Genomic DNA, 25740 nt, shown 5'->3' with positions numbered 1-25740 from the left:
CCTTTGCCTGCAATCCGCTGGGTAATTTTCCTGATGTCTGCTCAGAAGCGAGCTGCAGCCTGACCCCAGCTCTGCCAGATGGACCAGTGCCCCCCCACGGCTGAGAGCTCCCCGGGAGACCGGATGAACAGTCGGAATTAAAGGTCACTCAAAACATTTGAGAGCTCATATGGTTGTGATCAAGATAGGGACATGGAAAAACGTAATAGCTGTTCAAATTGAGACTTAGACCACTATCTTAAGGAAATACATAAGCTTTTGAGCTAAAAATCACTTCTAAACATCCTTCCGTAAATTGCCCAAAGCCATCTTTCCTCCATTTCAAACCCTCATATATTATGGAGGGCTGTTTATATCCTTGAGATAGGAACGTGATGCCAGTATTCTCACAGACATCATGAAGACCAATGGTATTTATGGTCATAACTAGTAGGGCACAGCCATCAGAGAAGGTGCAGAGAAATTAGTGTTTCCTTACCATGCTGGCCAGCCTGTCAACTGTGGCGAGAGACAAGGCAACCAACAGACTAGCAAACCTGAGCTGAAAACACTCACGAAAAGTTTCTGTCAAAGGCTAGTAACTGTATTAGATTATTTCTAGTAAATATCCTCAGTAACACAATGGTTTTTTGAGTTACAAAAGGGAGAAAAGAAAAATTCTGCAGCACAACATTATCGCGTGAATGCTATAGATCTTCCCATCCAGCTCAACTTTCTTCCACCCGACCCATTTCGTAACACATCATTCTGCATTTATTTACCTTTATATGAAACTCCAGGTTTTCATCCATGGAGTAGATGTGATCAAAGATGTCATGTGCAATTCTCGGAATGATTCCCATGAGCTGAGGGTCATGCAGCTTCCCCTGTGGACACAAAACCAAACCGTAACTTGGAGAACCTTGCTCAGGCACCAGCGAGGAGAAAGCCTTGTCCAAACACGCCCTCCTCCAGCGGGTCCCCGTGAGCGTGCTGGCTGCTCTAGGGGAACTGCTTGATATAAGCGCACAGAGAAGGTGGCAGAATGACTCAACATGTTAGCAGCCTTCACCTGACAGAGCACCTATTTGTTCTGGCAGCTCCTACCGTTTGCCAAGCGTGCTGTCCTGCCGCTATGTACACTGGCGCTCTCTGACAAAAGATAGGCGAATAAACACAAACATACAAATTAAAGCCTGGTTCTCCCAGTTAAATCAGATATTTAGCAACATGTCAGAAACAAGAAGTATTAAAGCATTTTGTTTCTCTTTCACCACTGTGCTAGAAAGCTAAAGGGAAATCTGGGTTGCAGGGATTTGAGGATTAGAGTAATATATTCTGATTTGAGCTTGCTGGGCCTATTGCCAGAGAACCGTGCCTTGCAAACACTACCGTTCTTCACATTAACTTGCACAACTACTTTCCTCTATTCTTTAAAGAGCTGAATATTAACTAAACCCAACAATTTCCCTGGCCACGTTGCATCTTGTAGTTGCATTGCTCTTTTTGAAAAAGCCAGACATGCACAGGAAAGCTAACACTACTTGAAAACTGAACAGAAATACAAATCCAAAATTAAAACCTTTTCTGACTACAACATACATTGTACTTTTGTTTCCAAATGTTTTATGAAACTGCTTAAATATGCAACAACAAGTCAGTAGTCGTAAGACTCCATCAGAACATAGTGCCTGGAAACTCTAATACACCTTTTGAACATAACTTTGCCCAAGTAACACTGCACATCTCAGCACCACAAAGCACCGAACTCTGAACAGGTGTAGGGAATGACTGTTTTTTAAAATATAGTGGGTAACTGTACAACTCCAAATCATGGGAAGTCAGACTTGATCGGTTATTACTAAAAACTATTAAACACCAAGATTTTATTTTTTTTTTAGGAAAACAGGAGGAAAATCATACACACGTCCGTGTGTTTTTCAATATTATGTATGTTTGTGAATGACTGCTGTGTCACATTGACCTGTTTTCCAAGTTTCTCAGCTTTTACTTGTACACTCAAATACAGCCTTCCTAGACATTGCTTTCTTTATGCTAAAGCCAGTGAATTGTCAACTTCTACGCATCAGCCTAGCATGAAGGAAATTTATCATGAAGAACCAACATAATCTCTTCCTCCATCTCAAAGGCCGTATTTAAAATAGTTACTAAGCTTCTGCCCTCAAATTACATAAACATCTTGGGGAGAAAAAAAGGGGAGGTAATATAGCTAAATCAATTACATTGCTGACTGCCTTCCCTATAAGGCATAACTCAGCTGGATCTAAACCATATTTTATTTATATTATACAGATAATATTACCTTCTGCAGCAGAAGCAGTTACAGCTTATACCATATACAACATCCTATTAAGCTTCTCAAAAAATAAGAAGTCCTTGTCATATGCCAGACCATTTCATTTCAGACTATGAGAATGAAAAAGAGGGTGATTAAATATACTAAATCCCTGATAGAGGGGAAAACTTGTGTGCACAAACACACACTGAAATCAAACCCCAACACCTTCTTTTGCCTTGCCAGCACAGCACTCAGTTCCGTCACACATCGCTGTTACTGAGCAGACTGCAATGCAATTTCCACACTCTCCATGCCTTCTCCCTGAAAAGCTCACTGAAACCAACTGACCGCCCCGTATTACTGCTCAAAGAAAATTTTCCCCAAGAAGGGAAAAGAGTTTTTCCTAAACCAGAATAAACAGAGATTTGTTGGTATTTCTTCAGTGCACAGAAATCCAACCAAAGGTGTGTCTACACCTTGAAGTACTGCAAAATGCACGATTCCTAAGGCAGCAAAGGGAGCTGCAGAGCCAGGAATGCCAGAGCTGTGCAGTGCCCCCTTTTCTACAGCAGCTTTGGTCCAGCTGGGCTGTTAGCTCTGCCAAAGGGTGGTTTGAATTCAAAGTTTTGCTGCAGAGACTTCTGTCTGCGCAGGGGTGCATCAGCTTTGGGATCACTGCACCCGGTAAACGCATCCCCTAATAATTGTGGGGAAGTGACAAGTTACAAAACTATTTCATTAAGCATTCCCCCAATCTAACAAGCCCTGTAATAACTATGCTTTCCTTTTACCTTCTGAGCTACAGAAAGCTATGTAATCAATCTGTAAAACATGATTAAATGTGCATGTAACTCAACCACTTCGTCTACAACTTCTTGGGCTCAGGCCTTCTCACCATTTAAGCCTGGAGAAACTTCAGTGAAGCAAGATCACATTCAATGCTTTAAGAAGAAAGAGTTAAGATCTTTAAAACACTGTAACACCAGCAGTCTGTGAAGCATTGAAAAATACCCCTTTTTACGCCACTGTAAATGAATTTTTATTAAAACAAGAGATGACTGAAGAAGGTTCCACTACAATTTACAGACACCATAAACTGAAAGGGAAGAGAAAGATAGAGGCAGGCTATTCACTGGAAAGCTGCAATAATAAACCCCCCCACTCTCATGGATTTAGCTGTAAGCTCAGAAAGAGTTTGGAGACATGTGCTGCTGCTGCCATGCTGACGCTGCAGTTAGTAAACTCCCCCAAAGCACCCGGACAGAGTGTTCTCTGCTCATTAAAGCCTCTCATTTTAATAAGGACATTAATTTCCACATTTAAACAGAGCAGGCAGGCGCTAGCTAGTGAAGCGTAACATTTGAGAGAGTGCTGGTTTATGTCAGGATGTTGACATGACTACAGTCTACAGGGACCAGTATTGAAAACTCTACTGTAAGGTCAAAGCCCCTCAATATAATCTTATGGGCAAAACCATGTAATTTTTTAAGGTTTCTATCCTGCTATACAGGTTGGTAAATATTTTATCTAGCACAGGAGAAAGACCTACATATGTCAAAAAGCCTATCCTAGCTATATTATACTACCATGTCCTGTTCAAGATTAACACTAACACTATGAAGCATTTCACATTTCACAGAAAATCCTCCATAACAGCTTTACCAAAAGGATTTACTATTTCTTCAACTTCAGACTATTTTTTTCTTCCACAACATACTTTCGCAACTTTACAAGAGGTTGTTAGGTTAAAAGGGGGATTAAAACTGAATATAGACTTGATTCCACTTTAAAATGACAGCTTTTTCTTTATTAAAGAAGTAAACCAGCCATTTCTCTACAGTAATTTTCTTTATCGCAGCTTGTAATTCTGAATATAAATTGGCTTTAAAAGATCTTTCCCCATGCCATGTGGAAGCACCAGCTCAAGCCCTGCAGACATTTTGATTTAATTACATACAGAGCTGGTGGATTACTCAGCCATTGTGCCATCTGTGAGGGCTGAGCTAGTGATTTCCCCCATCCTTGCAAGGACAGACTTAATTAGACATGAGGCATCAGTTATTGCATCCTCCAGGAAAGGAGCAACTGCGGCAATCGAACAACAATTTCACCAGGGCCTGTTGGCCCGAGAGAATATTGCTTCCCTTCTCCTTTCACCTTCATGTTAGGTAGGTCACCTGTGTTAATTGTGTAGCAAAACCATCTGATGCTGTTAAATGAAGGAAAGCTCATTTTTTTCCTTTCATTTAGCAAAACTTTGCTGTAGACCTCCTGTTTAAAGTTCACAGCTGAAACAAAATGCTCTAAGACATACACATCCAGCTTGTACAGTGCTGTGATGGAACAATCCTATGTGGGGATTAAATGCTTGAATGATCCTCCTTTTTTAGCAAGAGACTAAAATATCTAATGTCTTGTAACTGAACAGTTAAAAAAAAAAAAACCACAGGGAAAAACTACACTGTCACACGTCATACAGCAGAAATACGAACATACTTAGGATTTCAACCACTGGAATTTGGTATAATTTGGTATTTCTTCTCCAAAGCAACAATTCTCAAAAATTCATTCATCTGTGCTGCAGCATGTGAGAGTGGTATTCCCAGAAGGGGAGTGCAAATGAGAAAACCAATAACCAAGGCATAAATTTTCATAATCCTGCATACAAGGGAACTCTGCAGACCCTTATTACTGTTTTCATTTGTGCATTAACAAATCTCACCCAAAGCCTTTAAAATATACACATACCCAAACTGTTATGACAAATATGGAGAACATATACTTGTTATTTTTCACTTGGTGCATTTATTGGTCTACAGATACCTAGCTAAACAACTGAAAAAAACTCCACATTGCAAGAAATACTACAGTTTAAAAGGCAGGAGAAGCTAAACACACTTAGATCTCTTTTTATATGTCACTCACAGCTGAGTGCTCCAGATAGCTGGTTTGTTCAGGTAATTGGTACACATAATTCTACTGCTGCTAGCAAACTGATTTAATTTTGCCACTGTACCTCCATAGTATGTGTTTTTCCTGATGATGTCTGTCCATAAGCAAAGATTGTGCCATTGTAGCCTTCAAGAACATCTGCAAGAAGAAAAACAATTAAAACTCATATCGACATCTTAAAGCTGGATTAGCAGCTTTTCCTAAGACTTCTACGACGTTGAAACTCAATCAGAAAACAGTTTGGGCAATAAAGAATGGGAAAAATACAATGTAACTAGTTACCTTTAGGCCAAAAAAAAAAAAGCATAACAACATCTAAAGTAGAGAATTGCAGAATTACTGATGTCTCTGTCATTTTCCTGGTAAAAAAGTATCTTTGGACATTAGACATCAGCCAATATACCTGTGTAACATAGGAAAAAGGAAACCTAATTGTATGCATTTTAAACCATTGCGCACCACAAAGAAAATTAAACAAACTCATATATTTCTACTACTGTAACAGCATCAACAGTTCACAGCCTCATTAATTTCCAAGCTTGTCTGCAAAGCGGGAAGAAAGTTAGACCAACAGGAATTTGCTTTATTGAAAATATACTTCTCTCAAGGCAGAATGAGTAATTTTATATTGCATTATGATACAAAAATATCCATTTTTAACTTAGCAGTGGTTAACGTCTATAGTAACTTGCAGCAGTCCAGGAGGGGTGTAAACCAGCTGGTTCTTGGGCACAGTCTCACGGCCGGTCGGTGCCACTGAAAGGATTGCTGGCCTGGGCTGGCTCCAGGAAGGGAATTTAGAGCCTTGTAGGGCCATCTACTCACGCAGCGTTCATGGAACAGAAGAGTAACACTTACTCTAGTTGCTAATCAAGAACGCAGGAAACCTTCAATCTAAAAACTGGCACCAATAACCCTGTGCTGCCCCCATCAGTCTCTGCTGAAAGACCCCCCAAGAAGGGTAGGGCCAGGGTGCTGTGCCTGGGGACACCCACCTTGCCCCCACACCGTGACTGGCGCCTCTTGCCACGGGCCAGCAGCACTGTACGGGGTCCCAGAGCTCTGCCACGGAGCAGAACCACCAGGCAGCAAGAGAGCAGCAAAGCCGGGGGGAGCTGCCGGCGAAAAATAAAAGCAAAGGGAAAGCTCAGCGCCTGCCGAGGGGCACGGGAGCCGCCAGCAGAGCCCAGGGACCACCAGGGGCAGAGGGTTCCCTGCCCACGGCCTCTTCCGAACCATCTCCTGCTTTCGGAGTTGCCTCTGCTTCTGAAAGGTGTTCTGTTTCCCACCCTCTGCACCAATACTCATAGAGGCCGCCAGGAGAAAAAAGTATAAATGTGCATGTGTGTAAATATAAACACACAACTGTATTATATATAATTACATAAAAGGTCATACTTAGTGCGTTTACATAAACACACACAAAAAATCTCCTTATTTGTATCTCCCTGTGTATGTATGTCGATGGTCCAGATAGGAAGGATAGTTAATTAAGATATGTCTATTTAAAAAGAATGAAGAAGGAACAAGAATGAAGACAATTCAAGGGAAAAGCCTCAGAAAGGTGATACCAAAGAAAAGAAATGGATAAAAAGAAAGGAAGGGAAAGAGATCTTTTTCAAAGACACTGGCTACACAGACCCACATTTCCTATACAGCAATACTGAGTAAGGATGAAGTTAGAATGAAGCCATTTAAAAATATACATTCTAATTAAACACAGAGTATAACCATTTAAGTTGTGGCAGAACTATGTTGGGGAGCTGAAGAGACCAGACGCGCCAGAGGTTGTATAAACCTCAACAGAGTATTGTTGGGCAAATTTTCCAAATCTTGAAATCTAGGAGAATGGCAAGGTTAGAGACTATAATTACTGTCATTCTCATATTAACATTTTGTATGAATTTAGCATCCTTATCCATTTATAAAAATAGAGACACTGCTTGCTCTTGCCTTAAAGAAACAAACTTTAAAATAAGTAATATAAATAATAATTGCATGGATAAAAAACCCAGCTGTCCAGCCACAGATGCAGTGCTAACCTGAGTTCACACCTTCGACCCATTACTTTCCCAGCAGGCTTCTAAACAGAGCCAAATTTCATGTTATTGGTATTTCAAAACATTCACTCACCAGTTCTACTCTGAAGCGAACATCTCGCTGATTTTCAGTTCAGCAGAGAGCAAAGCCGAGTGGAAGGAAGGGCTGGGCTGCGGCGGGGAGAGCGGCCGGCGAGCCTCCTCTGCCTGCACCCCCTTCAAAGCCCCTTTGCTCGCACTTTCATGGGTGCCATTTTCATGCCATTATTTCCAATAAATCCCCAATATATACTAAGCATTGTCCTTGGAAGATATTAAAATATTAACAAGAGATAATTCCTTAAGATTGTTGATGATTACAACTTTACAACTGTCCTCATTTCAGCTGGGAGAGAGTTAATTTTCTTCTCAGCAGCTGGTGCAGTGCTGTGCTTTGGGTTTGGTGGGAGAACAATGTTGATGGCACATGGATGGTTTTAGTTGTTGCTGGGTAATGTTTATACTAAATCAAGGACTTACGGGTTTCCTGGGCCCTGCCAGCTGGAGGAGCACAGAAAACTGGGAGAGGACACAACCAGGACAGGTGACCCGAACTAGCCAGAGATGTATTCGTACCATATGGCGTCATGCTGAGTATATAAACTGGGGGAAGAAGGAAGGGGGGGACACATTTGGAGCAATGGCATTTGTCTTCCCAAGTAACCTTGGGCACACTGGAGCCCTGCTTTCCCGGGGATGGCTGAATGCCTTCCTGCCGATGGAAAGTAATGAATGAATTCTTTGTTTTGCTTTGCTTGTGTGCGTGGCTTTTGCTTTACCTATTAAGTTGTTCTTATCTCAACCCTCAAGTTTGACATTCCTTTCTGATCCTCCTCCCCATCCCTCTGGGTGAGGGGGAGCGAGTGGCTGTGAGGTGCTGGGTTGCTGGCTGGGGTTAAACCACGACAATGACAAATCCTGCTGAGAGCTCCACTCAGCTGGCACCAATGCATCTAACTTGGGAGAACCAGCAGAAACACGAAGCGCAGGACCAAGGAGGCAGAGAGGGAGATGCAGGCAAGGATCTGCAGCGTAAGGGCGGTGGCAGCAGCTCACAGGAGATAAAAGTTACATCTCATTTTTTTAATACAAAAATATTATTTCCTTGTAAAAGGGTAATTAATAATAAATTTCAAAATAGCCGACAGGTAAGGCTATATTTAATGCAACTGCATTTTAAATTTTTGAAATAAAAAGCTTACTTGACACTTATTTAACACACACACATATATAAACACAACAGGGAAGCAGTCACATTTAACTTTTGAGGCTACATCCAGTTGTAAAGTACCCTGTATCTATTGTGTATAGAAGGCTCCATCTTTGTTAGCCAGCAAAGAAATAAAATATTTTGTCTTTGGACTTTTTTATTTTAAACTAAAATCCAGCTGGAAGCTGGAAAAGAAGGAAGGTTCATTTTCCTCTTTAGATGAAAATCAACACGTGGCGAAGATGAACTACAGGGTCTGGAAGGCACACAGAACTAGAGTTTCAAGGTGTTCAGGTATCAAAAAATATAAATAATTGTCCTGGGGTGGGGTAGGGTGTTCAGAAATCTTTGAGCAAACATGTGCAACTCTTGTTTGTTTCCAGAAAACCACCTAGCATCCAAACACCTTTAAATTCCCAGCACAGTTAAACAGAATCTAAGAGTTTATTACTATTATTTCCTCTTTTTACTAAACTCTGTTAACTGGAAAAAAACCAACAGTTTGAATTAAGAGAAAAAAAGGTTTATTATCTTCAGGTAAATGCAAGGTACAATGTCAGCTCTATACCAGTACACAGCCTAGGGGGAAAATGACCTGATTAATCAGCTGTTACGTAAGAAAACTGCTCAGAATTTGCACCAATTTACACAAAGATATGCCCGAGGAAGCATAGATAAGTAATGTAGCTTCCCAAATAGCAAAAGATACCTTATTCTGTAAAAAAAAAAAAAAAAAAAAAAAACCGTCCTTTGCATCACCTGCAATTCAAAGTCAGTGGTCTCGGCAGCAGAAGAGGTTACTTTTGTTGGAAGGCTTCACCCTTATGATAGTTCACATATCATCTGTCAACTGACTGGAGACAGTCCCAGACAGAAACAGCCTGCACAAAACTTGAGGGATCGAGATAAGGAGGGGGAAAAAACAGATCAAGAAAGTGACTGAAGAAAGATCAGTTGGGATTTTTACATAACTTGTAGTAAACAAAAACCGCCCAGGTGCTTTTCCTAACTCCTGGTCCAACTCTAATATGTTTCCAAGTTTGATTTACCCTCCCCACAAAAGCCAGCTACACAACTCAGCCAGTCAACTGCTGCCAGATGGCCTTTCTCCTGATGAGTATGAATAGGACAAGTACATTTCCATGACCAAATTTCTACTCTATACTTATCTTTTCCATCTCTAAAGTTTCTAGTTCTGCAACTCAGCATTTGAGGCCTGTATTTGTAACCAGAATAGAAAGTCAATAAGCTACCCAGTGAGAGCAAATCCACCACCCAAAAATCGTAAAAGTAAATTTTCTCCTCCGCACAGGACACAAAAATGTGCAGATGTTCACATGTGCACTAAGGTGCTCACAGCTCCAGTGCTCAGCAACAGCCTGGGCTGTTATATATTCTCCCTCCCCTCAATGTAACAGTAGGAAAGATGCAAAACCCAGATACAGCCCATCCATCTGTGTAGACTGAGAAGATAAAGCTGTTTTCTGGCAAGTGAGAGCGATGGGAAACAGCAAAAGTGGTGGCAATTACACACTATTGTTCCCTGTCAGGTTTACTGATATTTCTCAGTTTGGTTACAAAAATGCAAATGCAAGTTCCCAGCCTGTGGTCATGTGCGCCAATGATGATTCCCCACATGCTTCCATTACTGGTGCTTCTGCCTTTGGGAGCACCTTCAAACAGCATCCCACACCCACCCCGATGCAAACCCCTGTAACACACAGATAGCTTCTCCTCCTCTAGAACACTCCTTGTTTCTCATGTCTGGAATGTGAAATACTTGGACTTAGTCACCGAGTTGTTTACTTCAACCTAATGCCATTGCTTTAACGGAAAAAACTCACCATCATTTAGATCGTTCTCACTATCAACATACTTATTATAACCATTGTTTTAGAGACTGTTAGGCCAGCTGGCATTTTCTGTAATAACATTAACAACAATGAAACCATCAGCCATTTCATGGCAGTATAATCAAATCTGGTAACAACTGGTAACCTTGAAGAGCTATCTAAAAAAAGTCCCAAAAAATTTAAATAGTGCTCCAAGTCGTAATGCACTCAGCTTATATTTCCATGTAGTTAATTACATTGTTCCAGTCTATCAGAAACAGCCCAGTCCGTTTCACATTCTTCACTTTATTATGCTTTACACTGGAAAATAAACCTAAGGAAATAGAAGTCCAGAGCTCAAGAACATCACTCCAGTAATGCTGCACACTCCCTCCTTCTCTCCCCCCTCTCCCTTTCTCTCCCCATCACTCTCCTTCTCACTTTCCCTCCCTTTTTTTTCCCCCCATTTCTCTTTTCCTTTCTTCTACACCCTCCTCCCCCATCAAACTTGCCTTAGTTAACACACATGAAAAAGCACATTTGAACTCTATTTTCAAATAGGACTTTGGAAAGTATTTGCTTTGCTATTTGGTTAATGACTGCTTAGTCACTGGTTTAGGTCTTCCAAATTGCTCTCAAACGGGATTTTATTTCTCTCACCATTTTCAGAGGAAACCAACTTCCACAGGGGATATAAACACCCTCTGCAAGCCTACAGACAGCGCTGTGTTTCTGCTAGCACACACTGTAGTATTGAAACAGTTTCCCAAACTTCCAGGAGTTGAGTGGTGTGTCATCAACCCCAACTAATGATTTCTAAGCTCTGCAACTCCAATCCCACCAGTTTTTATTAAAGGCTCACTCTTCTGAAGTCAGAATTGCCCTAATTAGGCTCCCCACTGAGAAGCAGCAACTGAAGTCTAATGACTCGTTTCCTCTCTTCAGCATCAAATAATTTACCTTCTGGTCCTCACTCCCAATCACCTAAACAACACACACGTTGGTCTGTCGGAGGCTGTCCGAGTGAGCCAGCCTATCTCCTCCAGAACAGAGCCCAGGGTTTGCAGCAGGGCTGCTCACCCCAGGGACCTCTCCCCACCAGTGGACGCACCAGCTCTCAGCAGATCCAGTTCCACGCCTGAAACTCTGGTGAGTCCTTCAACACTGCTTCAGTAGCTCCTGCACCTCTGAGCAACCCCAGATCTCTCATGCCACGTAAATTCTACAGCGTTTCACATGCAGCCTTGTGATGCTATACAGGCACAACTCTGACACCACTCCTACCATCCACATACCTTGATTTAAAAACACACACTGAGGACCAAGTCTTGAAGGGCACAGGGACACTACACAAGGTCAGGGAATGACTTCATCGTAACCTCTGGGATGCTGTAGCAGTTCTAGGGCCACTGACTACCCAGCATCAGAACCAAGCGGGAGGTCTGATGGCGATTTGGGAGGTGGGGGAAGTAAGGCAGGCAATTAAACTGCACCCAAAAAGTTTGATTCTCAAGTTAAAAATCTTGAAATTTCAACAGTTTATGAAGGTTTTGTTTTAAACAAATGGGGTGCTAGCCAATAGAAACTTGTGTTGTCATTTCATTAAGTGCAAGCTGTCTGCATGCAAAGCAGCTACCAAAGCAGCACCTTCTACGTTCCCCTGTAATGGCCCATCAATTCCTCCAGTCAAAGACAGAGCTATTCCGTGTTCATCCCATACTGAACAGGCTCACGCTGCATGAACAACATGCTTTTTGTTGCTTATCATATAACACAAAAAGCAAATATTTGTGTAACACATGCAAGGAGGAAGTAAGGAACAGCTACTCCAATTCCTTCAGCTTCTTTTTCTTTGTTTGACTTGGGTTTTGTGTTTAGGTTTTGTTGTTTGGGTTTTTTTGATTTTTTCTTTTGTTTTCACAGACAAGTCCTTAAAAAAGGTAACAACTGGAATTACTAATTATTAAACTCCCATACAGACAACTAAACATTTATTATCCAGTCTTGAGGGGACAGGGAAACACCTTTTTTCCTCCCCCCAGGCAGGAATAAACAAAGACAACACCTACCTTTAACAATCTGCTTGGCACAGGCGTTATAAACTTGTTCCTGGGTTGTATTAGGAGGTAACACTCTATCAAAGACATAAGGCTTCCCTTGCTGCAAACAAAAGAGAAACTCTGTAAGATAAAGAACATTTAAAACAGTTCACAGACCCAATTTAACAGGCATCCTGAAACGCAGCATTTACTACAAAGGAAGCCATTCAGTGCAATGGAGACGACAATATTTTGTTGAGTAAACAGATGTGTCATCTTGCGTGCTTCAAAACCATCTTCTCTATAGCTGGCAAATAAACCGCGGCATATGTTTTCTGTGTGTTCACATTTGGGTCAGCAGCTACAGTTGCAGGAAACAATAAGCTGAAATATCAGCAACTGAAAGTTGATTTTCTCTCTCTCCTGGGAGTTAAGGGGGGATAGCCATCTAAATATTTGCGAAAGATTTGCTGTTCATTACTACAAACTAGCGAAAGCTGCGGTGTGAGAAACAGCAATCAGACTCAAGAGACTCAGGAGTCTGCAAGGTCCTGAGAGCTGCCTTCTGCTGAGGGCAGGGTGGTCCAGCATGGTCCCAGCATCCCAGAATGGCCGGGGTGGGGAGGCACCTCTGGAGATCACCTAGTGCAGCCCCCAGATAAAGCAGGCTCTCCTAGAGCAGCGTGCAGAGCCGCATCCAGGAGGGTTTGAATATCTCCAGAGAAGGAGACATAGCCTCTCTGAGGTTGCCCAAGCCTGGTTCCAGCACACTATGTGTCCCTTCAGCAGAAATAACCTGGTTTCATTTCTGTGCTAACATGCAAGTTGGTGAAACCGTAGGTAAGACCCCAACCAGGCAGCCCAGTCAGACTGTTTTGTTGCCCTAAGCTTGTATTTTATACAGAAATTGTCATGATGTTTATGTTTAGCACCAACAACTAACAAGATGCCATGTGGCAAGAGCTCCAAAATGACATTATGAACAGAACTGGGGCCATTCCAGGTTGTGAATCACCACCGTCTCACCAGACACTGCGCTGCCCTAGTTCCCAGGTGACACCATGACTGACACTTACTCACAGGGTAGCACAACCCGCACATACACTTTTAGAAAATTTTGATTCCTCTTCGTAGCAAGTATAATTGGTTACAAGAGAAACAGCATATTAGCAATCCTAAAAATAGGTTTGCATGACACTTAAAAGGCAAATCAATTCTTAAGACAACAGTTCAGCTCCTTACAACTCAAAAACAAGCAAGGCATTTGCATTTAAAATACGATTCTTTTATTTAAAGTTACACTAAGCGGACGTGTAACATCTTTCTCATCTTCCATCAAAGCCTGTAATATTTCCCTTCAAAGATGTGACACCTGCTCCAAGAACAGCATAATAAGGGCTTCAAAGATAATTGCAAGGTGGCTGGCTACCCAATGTAGGAGTCTTGTTCTGTTGAGTCGACGTGCCACTCCTGCCACTTGCAGCCAGCTGTTCAAATGCTGCGCTCAATTAGCCATTTTTGTCACACTTTGATTTTACTTCAGGCAGATCATAAGCTTACACTTGCCTGCTCCTTAAACTCAGGTACTTAACAGCCATGGGGGAAAACAAGACAGAGAGGTGTTTGCCAGCAACGTGCGTTCTTCATGTTTCAACCCAGAATTTTGGATCTCAGGGATGAGGCAGCAATTTATAAATTGTTTAGTAAATAATTCATGGACTTGTGCTGGCATTGAGTGAACACTGGGCCACCCAAGCACCCCACTTGGTAAGACACCAGCCCAAAGGGGCAATTCAAACTGACGTCACCAAGGCAGCCCCTGGGGGAGCAGTGGGACTGCTGGGAGTGCCCAGCCAGCACCTACCCCAAACTGTCTCTCCACAGCTTTATACAAAGTGCACATGGTGAGGCTCTCAGCTAGGCAAAGCTTACCGCTCCTAGGATGAGAAGGGCTGTCCAGCCCTGCTGTAACTATTCTGGAACAATTTCTCAAATGGACTTTTTCCCCTACTTACCCCTGTTTTGCTTATTCCAAGCACTAGACTGTAAGCCCTAATGCAAGAGGCCAAAAAACACACGGACACACACATCCTCAGCCATCCACTTATCCCATTTATTTCCTTCATGCCTGAGCTGAGGCTTGTTAGCTAAGCAATGTGAGACAGCAGCAGAGAGCAGTGCCAGTACATCATCCTCCCATGCAAACACGACACTCCAGGCAAACGTTGCTCTGGTGCAATCAAGCTGGCTCTTCTACTGAGCTCTCAACAACTATAACATCTGAGCGCCCCAAAACCCAATCCCATCATAACTGTCCTGCACACGGCTGAGACACCAGCTGCAACTGTTATTTATCTGCCAAACTGAAAAGCTACAAATGTAAAGCAGCAATTCACAAACGTGCTACACAGGTCAAATTTCTTCCTCCGGATTTTTGTTCTGGGCAGCTAAAAGACTGGATCACTCATCACTAGCATCAAAAGAAAAATAAATGAATGCAAAGGATCACAAAGCATCTGTCACCAACTGCAGAAAACAAGAGCACTCCACTTTCCAGGCAGCACTTAGGGCTTTTGGGGGAGGTTTTTTTCCGCTTCACCTCCACATTGATCTCACACAAAGACAACTCAAGGCTCACGCTGGAGTTTCCAACAAAAAGGGAGCATGATGAGGGGCACAGACTCTCTGCCTCTCTTCAGTTTCAGACTTTATACTTCTTCTGCTCTACCACCTCTCCTCCTCTGCCCTAAATCCTCTCAATCCTGCCCAGACCTCTCTTCCCCACCTACACTGCCAGCTTCACTCCCAGCTCCTTAGGCTCCTCACCATCCTCCCTCTTCCTCCGTTCCAAAGCTCCTGCTTGGGTCTGGTGTTAGAGAAATGTGTCACCCCACTCCCCTTGTTCAGCTTTCTGACCCTTCTGTCCCACCAGCTCTCCTTGGAGCCCTCCTCACCGCTGTGCCCCCTCCCAGCTCCCAGTTATAATTTTTTTTTTTTTTTTTTTTTTCCCACCACTGGTGGCGGGCTGTGACTTTCCCCACCTCTCCCACCAGGCTCCCGCTCCCCAGCCCACCGACCCGCTCTGCACGCTCCCGCAGAATCTCACCCTCACTTACAGGGTGGAGGAGACCACGCCACCTTAGACTGGGAGAAGATGCCCAGCCTGAGGGAAAGCTGTGGCAATTCCGCTACCAAGACACTGTTAAGATAGAAGACTTTCCTCAGCAGAAAACTATGGGTTTGGGTTGCATTTTTTTGTTTGTTTTCTATTTGTTTTGGAGGGTGGTACTGTTACAAGCTCTTAATTTTTGTCAGACATCCCTCAAAGGTAACAAAAGCCATATCCATCCTACAAAGGCAACATGCTGGCAGATCCAAACATTTTGCTCCAAAACAGAGAGGGAAGGTAGGCAATCATGAACATTACCTTATTTTTAGCATGTTCCCAAGCAGTACCTTTTCCCCCTACTGTCATCTTCAAAAATAACATAACTGGATTTTGTTTTTTTTTCAAATGTAACCAGCTTGAATTAAATGCCAACATCAGGAAGATTTCAGCCTTATTAGAGCTTATTCAAGAAAGTACTAAGCAAAGAGAGATAAAGTGTTATTTTCAGAGTTGATTCCGTTTTATCTGTGTACCTCCTCCACACGTTATTTGTCAAACTTTCTCATTATATGCAGTGTATTATCTCTCATACATAAATCACATCTTCCTTCCTATGCGATTACTTCCTACAGTCCCCCTGACAATCTGTTCCATTAACTTATGCCACTGCTGCCTAATGGCTAGGATAAGTGCCCCGATCCACCCACACAATTCCTGTTGAAGTTGTATTGACAGTAAGATAGATTCTATTCTGGCCCTTCGGCAGCATGAAATATGCTATTCATATGTATTGCCAATTATTATTTCACCAGCTTAATGTTTAAAGATTCCTATTGAGTTTACAAGCCTGGCATTAAAAAAAAAAAAAAAAAAAAAAAAAAGAGGATTTCACAAGCACAAAAAGGAACTTAACCATAAATGCATATGCCACCAAACCCAGCATTTTACAAGCAACATCACAGAGCAGTACTATCATTAGAAGCTAATGCAGTCTCAATTAAAGGTAACAAAATATATTTCCTGTTTAAAAAAAATAAAATATAAACCTCAACTCTCCTAAATTCCACATAAGACGGGAAATGAGAAGTGCTCAGTGCCTAGAGCTGCATGAGAAGAGTTAGGAGCCTTAATGCAATTTCCTGATTAATTCCCTGAGATCTTCAGACAGATGTTCAGCATCAACTCCACCGGTGTATCTGCAGGTTATGATACCAAGCAAGAGGACGCCTGACTTTCAGGTATCTGAGCTCAGAGGCAGAATCCACAGTCCAAGGTCCATCCCCAAAGCACCTTCTAAAAAAACCACAGGCAAGGTGATGGCTTATAACAGAATTTCCAACAGCCAGCACGTAGCTTAGATATAATTGTTACAATTGAAAGGAAGAGAGCATACAGACTGCTGGGTTTCTTTGCTTTTTGGGGGCTGTAAGGAGACATTTGAGCCTGATGAGGGAGTATAACCTGAAACCATCCCCTAGAATTAGAGATACCATCCAGATTTCTCCCAGGACAGATGCAAGTTTGTTCTGCTTGAGCACACAACAGCTGTGAGCAAGTTACACGATGACTGGCAGTTGTGAATAAGCCTGGTGCAGTTCTCACCCCAAACATCCAAGCTCTACTGATGGGGTGAAACTCATTCATACTTGCCTGCAAAACACGATGCTACTACATCCTGAAAGAGGACCTAGTTTTGAACAAGACTCAAGAAGAGGTCACGCATTCATTTTTAAAAGACAGAAAACCATCCATCAGTCAATCCAAGGCTCATCTCCACACATCCCAAGCAGTACAGAAGCACAGAGGCAGGCAGGGGCCCCGAATGTCAGGCTCCAGGACGAGGTACCCTGACAGGGCTCCTGCCAAGGAACCAACGTCCCTGGAGAGCATCTGCCCCAGGTCCAGGTGTGAAAGCTGTCGAGTCGGCTCCAAGGATCACCTTTCAGACTGCTTAGGGGTACAGCACACATAATGGGATGCAGGGAAAGAACATTTCAGGATTGCACAAGAGTTAGGGGATGACTAGGGGAGGACAAAGGCAACGAAAGGGAGGGATGCAGGTGATTTGAGGAGGAACAAACATGGGATGAAGGGACAAAAACACTAGCCATGTAAGCAGGCTGCTGGTCACTGTGCTTGCCCAGCCGTGCCCCACACCTGTTCAGTACAGTCGTATCTTCTGTCTGAATTCCTTTCTAACTCTATTCCTGGGTGAGGGAGTTCATTCTGTGTGCGTGCATGTGTATGGGGGTCTAAGCACCAGCAACTGAAGTGGGACCGCAGGTTCCAAGGCCCATGTGCCTGTGATGCCAGCTGCATCTCTGTGCAAGGAGGTCTGGAAAGGGGCTCAGCCTCACCTCTGCCAGGCTGCTGGATTTGGCTCTTCCTAACAGCCAAGAAACAGGCAGACCGACCATGTACACAGGGTCCCTCTCATTCACCTTAGTACTTTGTCCACTCAGAAGGCAGGAATGCTCTTTTCTCCACAGCCTGGTCAAACAAAGGCATCCCCTTTATCCCTGTAAAAGGGGTGCATCAGTCACGCCATCATCAGCCAACAGCTCGGGAAAACTTTTGGTCCCTGCAGAAACAAAACAGTGCCAAATCACATGGCTCAGTTTATCAGATGGATCGTTTGACAAACCATGACTCTGCTGAAACTCTGTCGTTATCCTGGCTCTCTATTCAAGTCAAAGAGTTTTGTTGATGCAGTTGGAAAGAATGTTAACATACTGTGCAAGATGCCACTGCCAGTACATACAATGATTAAGTATACAGGTAAAAGAATCATGTCATATGCAGGAGCTTAATTAATGGGAAATTATTTCCCAGCTAGTTTTCACTACCACAAGTGCTCTTGCAGGAGAAGTTTTATAAATAAAAGATATATAATCATAGACCTGGAAGACAGAATTTTTCAAAGAGCAGAAAGCAAACTATTACCAGCGGCAATTCAATTTTTCAGTCAAAGCACATTCTTCCCGCAGCACTGAGCTTCTCCCTTAGAAGGTAACATAAAACACATTTCTTCCCTCCAGCCTATAGGAGTAGGAATTAAAGTCTTTACTCCCTTTGAAAATGTAGAGGCCACGTTTACTGAATGCTGCATCAAGCTTGCTACATTCACAAGTGGGATAATTAGCTGGCCCTGCAAATACCCCCTGGAGTAAGACAGAACTTGCTAGATAGAAGGTCTTCTTTTCCCCACAAGTTAGAGATTCTGCAACTACAAGGTTGTTACTACTTTGCTGATTAAGCGCAAGAAATAAACAGGATCTAACCCATTCTCCTGAAGTCATCTATTCCTAGTGAGAATTGAAAACATGACTAAAGACAGAAGGAGAAAAATTAATGCATGTTAGCAAACATTTTAAATTTAATTATGCTTTCCCTTTATTCAGCTGTACCAATTAAGGACATGCTACTGCCATCTATCCATTTTCTGTGTTAGCTTGCCCTTTAAAAACATTGGGGCAGCAGCAATTCACCTAGCGGATGAGAATTCAGAACACTTGGGCTAAAAAAAAAAAAAAAAAAAAGGAAATTTATTCAGAATAACCTGAATATGCTACATAGTCAAACCAAGTTGTTAAAAATAAATTCTTAAATCTTGGTAATAATCCTAAAACTCAGTTGGAAAATAAATTAAAACAAACACTTATGTATGAACAGGCACTGCAGAGCAATTTGAGTCAAACACAACATTACTTTTGCATAGCAGGCTTAATTATTGATCTGCCTTATGAATATTTCTGTGGCACTGATGGAATTTGGCTTGTGGCCAGTGATCCACTTTTAGATTTCACTCCCAGCAGAAAGAACCTTTAACTCCTTGCAACAAATCCTGTTTTCAGAAAGCATTATTTTATTTTGCTATACATCTGCAATTTAGGAAGCCAAATTTTATACAATAAACAATATTGTTTTAAAGCTTTTCTTCCACCTAGATGCATGACCTGGGAAATGCACTCTTTAAGCAACTTTATATGAATTTTAAGTATATGGATCTCCCAATACAATGCCAACTGTTAAATAATACTATTTAGCAACATTTTTTAACGCTTCTGACACAGCAGTACTCAGAGTCACAGCCCTCCATTACTGTATATTGCTTGTGCAAGTGAGTCCCCACTGTCCAGAGGAGAAGATGAACCCAATGCCTCCAGCCATCACGGACCCCGCAAAAGCTCTAACCCCTCGCTAGCACTTCTCAGCCTGTCAGATGGAATGTTACCCATATAATGCCAGTCACAAAAATAAAAAGCAGTGCAAGCTGTCTCCCAGCCCCAAGCCTGGCCAGCAGATGATACACTGCAGGCTGACAGACTCCTCGAATCTAGGAAGAAGGCTAGGGTGAAGAGCTGGAGGAGCAGCACCCTGGTGCACCTGGAGCTCAGGAGCTCCATCGCTGCTGGAGGCTGCAGCCCTGCTGCAAGCATCCACCAGCACCACAGAAAACGGGACCTCTTCTTACTTGAGGGCAAGGAACGCCTCCTCCTCCTCTTCCAGGACTCCCCAATGCTGTTCAGCTCAGGAATGGGACAGGGAGATGTAAAGACCCCAGGAGACAGCTTCCTCCAGCTCCTCACCATCCTCATCACTGCATGGGCAGCCGGGTGCAGGCAGCCTCAGCAGGGGCACTGCCCCGGCAGTGACGGGACACCCGGCAGCACCAGGCTCTGCGTGTGGGTGCCGCGTTACTGGAGGCGCTCAGCCCGCGCATCCTTTGGTACGCCTTGCACAGCACAGGCGAATGCCACCAGGATTAGCACCGTCCTTCCAGCCCACCAGCGCCCTGCATGCCGCACAGCAGCGTGCAGATTTGGGCCTCAATTACTTAACTGCTTATGCAACAGCACAAAACCGGGTATTTGGAGAGCGGCGTTACCCTCCTGCGGTTAAATTTAATCTCCGGAGAGACGAAGCTGCATTAAAGATCATGGGGAAAAAGAATTTCATTTGGTGCTTTGTACAGCACTAGCTCAAGATGTGCATCGCTCCCCCTCTCCTGGGTCTTTCACCCCACGTTAAGAAATTAAGATAAAACTTTTTTTGTACTTTTCTTCCACAAAATTGTTTCTTCCATCTTTTCTCACAAAACCAAGTTTTAAGTGGATATGTGATCGTAAGTTCAGCAGAACTCTCCGCTTTCCCACAGCTATAAAACCATCAGAGCAAGGAATCCGACACAGGCTGCTCTATTGGTCCTAGGGGAAACAGGGCAACACCATTCCCAGCACCATCCCTCTGGCTTTCGGTCAGCTTGCACCACTGTGTTATGTGTAACAGATAACTACTAATTTAATTTAACGTGTCCTAACTAACTTAATAGACCTTTTCAGGCCTATTTGAAGCTGCTGTCACAATCTACTCATTCTACTTCAGCAAAGCACGGGAAGCTTAATTAAATTAACTTCAAAATGTTGCCACTCGCATTTCAGATAAACATCCTCTGCAGGCTCCAGCATTTCAGCCAACATACCCTACCCCCTTATATCAATAGGATTAGAGAATCTGATAATTTCTTTTGCATATAAAACTGTGCAAACTAACAGTTTAGAAAGAAAATACAAGAAAATATTCTTTGCAGGACAAAATAGGAAGAAAAGTACCATAATTATAGAAGCCTGAGTCTCCTCTAACTAAAGGTCTTGGGATTTTAGTAGCAGTTGAGAACAAAAAGAAAACAATGTATTAATCGCCTATTTTGTAAAAATGCAATACTTCAAAATCGGGTTTAAAGTACTTGGGTTTTTAATTTAAGAACACTATGATTTTCTTTTAACAAAAATAGAAGTTTCATAGCCAGGAAACAGCAGCGTAAAACCTGTCCTCAGGTAGCTTCCTACAGCAGCAATGGAAGAGGAGTCAGACAAGGCCACATCACGGGCAGGGGGCTGTAGGAATAAGTTGTGTCTAGAGCAGGGTCTGTCTATCATCAGTGTTTATAATATTCCAACAAAAAGCAAAAAAGCCAGGTGGATATTTCAAAACATGAACAAAGCAGTTTTGGTGAAACACAAGTCCCAGATAAGATGCTGACATTCAGCTCCACCTACAGAAGAGAAGCGCAGCATGAACAAACCCCGCTTCAAGACGTAACTACATCTTATTTCTGCTGTGGCAGTGTTGTGTTAATCTCCACTTTGTAAAACATATCACTTACAGATTTATGGGGCAACTGGGTGGCTCAGGAGATTAGTAATGGGATACTGAGCACTGTCAGTCGTAGATTCAAATCCATCTCAGGTCAGGAGAGGTCAAAATGAAACGAGAGGGCATCACTGGTCCATAGAACAGCTTTCTTTTCAGCATGCTCCACGAAACCAAGGATTGAAGGGGATCAGAGAACAAGCTACACCATTGATCACGGAGTGTCCTGTCAGGCTGGATATATATTGGCAAAAAGAAACAAGTGAGACACTTGCACCCCACTGCCTGCATTGTACAGTATTTGTTCTGCAGAGAAAGCATTTCACAAGCATAAACGGCCCCATTTGCAGCTGGGCTATGTACTCCCTTGGCCTCCCAGGGATTAATCCAGAGCCACACACTTATTGTGCGACTGAATCCTGAGGGAGGAGCTCCTGGAGGGTCTTGAAACTGCCCGGGCAATTGCAACAGCATGGAGCCCAGACCCCAGCAGCCAGTGAGCACAGCCGGGCACGTTTCTGCTCCCCGGGCTGCCTCCCTTCATGTAGACCCGTGCCAGGCCAAGCGCTATGTGCGCAGCAGCACGCCACGGTGGGGACACAGCTCACCAAACAGGCTCAAGTTTGCTCTCCTCCCACTGTCACCGGTAGCAAACCACAGAACCAAGAGCAACATCGGTATGTTTAGATTATTTCCCTCTGCCCCCACCAACGGAAAGATCTCAAAGTGTTCAAAGGCTCAGACTAACAGCATCCAAGGCAGGCAAGTGAGGAAAAACCCAGCGTCCATAATCTAACGGGAGCAACTGTACTCCCAGAGATCAGGAAACATTCCTCACCCCTCACCACCTTGCTGGTCAAGCATCTTCCTGATCCACTGGGAGACCAGTAACAACTTAAGACTCGCTTCCTCATTTACTAACAAAGACACTTGTCGCAGCACTCTCCAAACCAGCTGGCTGCAACAAGGTCTTTTACCATCACATACCAGCATACTCTTCACGCCAGTCCCTCTGCTGCCTTCTCCTAGTCTTTCCTCATCCAGAGCATGCACACGTGCTCACTGTCTCTCTTCTCTCTGCTGCTTCTTCCTCCTATCTCTTCCTCAGCTGCTCTCTCTTCACTGGCTGCCCACCCTCTTACCAGAACCAGCTCCAGCTGTACCTTATCTACATCGGCCAACCCACCGCCCCTGAAGCCAACCCACTGCCATATATTATCAACGATAATTAACCCAGCTTCATTCTACTAGATACTGAATTCCAGCAGCACTGGGAGCTCCAGTGTTAACTGACCTGATGTTGCAGCAGGATTTTAAATGCCCACAATATAATAAAAATGTTATCACTAGTCTGCACCAGCCTCCTCTCATGCAATGTAATTAAAACCACATGCACTGAAAACACATCAGAGAATTAAGAGGAATGACAGCAGCGCTACTTCTGTACTTCCCTCTACTTTTTCCATTGAAAAACCATACTCAAAACAAGAACTGAAAGGGCAGCAAACAGTGCGGTGCTGTAGCTGGTTTTATCTATTGAAATATTTGATGCTCAGCTGCCCCGGTGTTACCTTCCATTTCATAGCCTGACGGCCAGCAGCCTAGACTTGCGTTGTATACTGGAAATACTGGGCTCTGCACCTCAGCTACCACAACCACAGCCACAGCGTGAGCATGGAAGAGCCTTCACGGGCGCTCAGATATCGAAGCAGGCAGAGGAATCACCCTGTCACAGAGTAATGCAGACAAGTTGCTCCTGGCAACAAACCTCTTCAAACATGGGCAGCAAACAGCGCTCACAGCACACAGGCCTCATGCACGAGTGCGGCCATTTTGGTGAGCTCCTGCGCATCCGCCATTTCTCGCTGTTCTGGCGTGGCGGCACCGGGGGCACAGCCACTGCTGCCAGGCCCCACTAAATCTTATTTAATAAGAACACGGAGCAAGGTTACATCTTCCAGGAAGGAATGCACAGGAACTGCTGCGTTTCATTGGCGTTTGATTCCAGCTATAAAATCGCTGACCTCCTTTCTCTCTGATAACACTTCCATTGATTTTTTTTTACCTTGATTCTTCTCTGAATTTGCCCAGTTTCCTCTCCCCCTGCCATTTCACCCAATTTAAGAGGGGCAGAGGTGGAGGAGAGAGGAAGGAGCTCTCCTTTGGGAGGAACCAAGCCACCGGGCACTGGCCAAGCACAAGCCCTTGAGCTCCAGCCTGCAAGAGCAACCGTTCCTGTCCCCCACCCTCTGGATCAAGCCAAACCTGCTCACTTCCATCCACAACCTTACAGCTTCTGCTTCTTGGCTTGGAGCACTTGTATCTCATCTCATTATTTGGAGGGAAAAAAAAAAAAAAAAGAAAGCAGAACTCCTACTTTTACTTGGTACATCCAAATCTCACAATTTTAGCACCAATCATCCAGTCTTCCTCAAGCTAAAGCATTTGGGGAAAGGTAATCATACAAAAATGATAGTTTTTAGTAATATTAAAAAAAAAAAAAAGATTCTGTCTCTGATGTAGTGGGGGCGTGGAAAGCTTAAATAGGAAACTGTTAAACACAGACCCCAATGCTATTTGTAAAACCCATCCATTTGTGGGAGCAGGATCATGATGCTGCAATGCTTATTTTGGTAATACTCAGCAATGCTATTCCAGTACAGGCATTCTTATTTGCATCTCTAGTTCATAAAAATCACATTAGGTAACTAGACAAGTAGAAATAAAAAAACAATCATCCTTACAAAAACATTGCAATCCCTTACAAACTAGAATTACTGCCTCCTCCATTTTTGTTCCAGTTATCAGGAAGAAAACAGAGTATCTCATAATCTGGTTTTTGCATTTCTGATAAATTAATCCATCAATGATAAATTAAGTCAACCATCAAGAAATTGTTTAAGTCTCATTCAGACTTCAAGTGGAACTGGTTCCAATCGGCTTTGCCTTTGGTAGCAAGAACATCTTGTCCCATACCGAGGAATTTGTGGTGACAAGTTGTGCTTGCCTGGACAGCTGGCAAAGGGGTTGTGATTGTGTTACTACACAGAATACAGCTCAGAGTGTTATACAAATAATATGAATAGAAGTGGTTTTATTGAGCTGGTTAAAACACACACACCACAAAATACCCTCCTGTGAACTTCACAAGAGCAAAAAGCTGCAGAATTTCTTTTTGAAAAGCACTGCTTGGACCTTCTTTGGTAATTTTTGAGGTTTTAAGTGAAAAAAATCAACTTTCTGGCTCATAACCCCTTCCTGCCCCCCCCCCCCCCCCCCCCCGCAGCTAGAAATGTATCACAGCTTACATCTACAGCACCTCTCCTTATAGCACAGCAATAAGATCAGCAGACCAGTCCCACTTTGCTAAACTATCCAGAAACAGGCAATGCTGGCTGGAATTATCTGACAGTAATTCTATTATCAGATTTAGTAATGCTGATATATTCCTTCTGCATTTCCCGAATCTTCAACGCAAGTACAATCTGGCCTGCTACACTTTGTTCCCTTACAGTGTTCTGGAGGCACAAAAAGCGATCATGTTAAATGCTTACGCACAGGAGGGAAAGCCCTTGCACTGTTCCTTGACCCACCGTGGCAAGGAAGATGAAGAAAGGACCATGACCTACAAAATGGTAGTCATACAAACACGGCACCTGTCTCATATGTAAATCCTGATTCATACTCCTATTTCTCTCTAGCAGAAACAAACAAAACCTGCAAGACACAGGACTATCAACTAGCAGAAAATAAGGAGGATAAGGAGGGTGCAATCAATCATTAAGACCTTTTATTTACATCAGCTTAAGACAAGCAGTTGCTCTCCCTGTTAAGTCACCAGCCATTCTGCTGACAGACGTTAACCTCCCACCACCCTCATTACTCAGCACTATTTCCAAAAACTACCCCCAGAGCCCTTAGTCCCAAAGGCACAGAGGTGTTGTCTTCCCCATCCTTGATGTTTATCCAATTTACAGTTCCTAGATGCCAACGTCTCCAAAACCCATGCCATTCCACATGGCAGTTTTTAATAATGATAAAAGCAAAAATAAAAGCCAAGCGGTTCTTGTTACCCAAACCAGCTCAGCC

General features: G+C 43.3%; 1 protein-coding gene across 1 annotated transcript in view; it reads right to left on the bottom strand.

The window, feature by feature from the left end:
- The window catches only part of KIF5C (kinesin family member 5C), an 85516-nt gene that overhangs the window by 46791 nt on the left and 12985 nt on the right, over window positions 1–25740 (bottom strand). The window contains exons 2-4 of the mRNA XM_055812681.1: window positions 12420–12510; window positions 5295–5368; window positions 762–866 (exon numbers count right to left, since the gene is read on the bottom strand). Of these exons, the coding sequence (XP_055668656.1) occupies window positions 762–866; window positions 5295–5368; window positions 12420–12510 (270 nt within the window). The remainder of the gene's footprint in view (window positions 1–761; window positions 867–5294; window positions 5369–12419; window positions 12511–25740) is intronic.

Source organism: Falco peregrinus, chromosome 8, assembly GCF_023634155.1.
Source record: "Falco peregrinus isolate bFalPer1 chromosome 8, bFalPer1.pri, whole genome shotgun sequence".
In the NCBI taxonomy this organism is placed as follows: Eukaryota; Metazoa; Chordata; class Aves; order Falconiformes; family Falconidae; genus Falco; species Falco peregrinus.
Note: the sequence above shows the minus strand (reverse complement) of the source record. Positions and strands in the feature narration are given on the sequence as shown.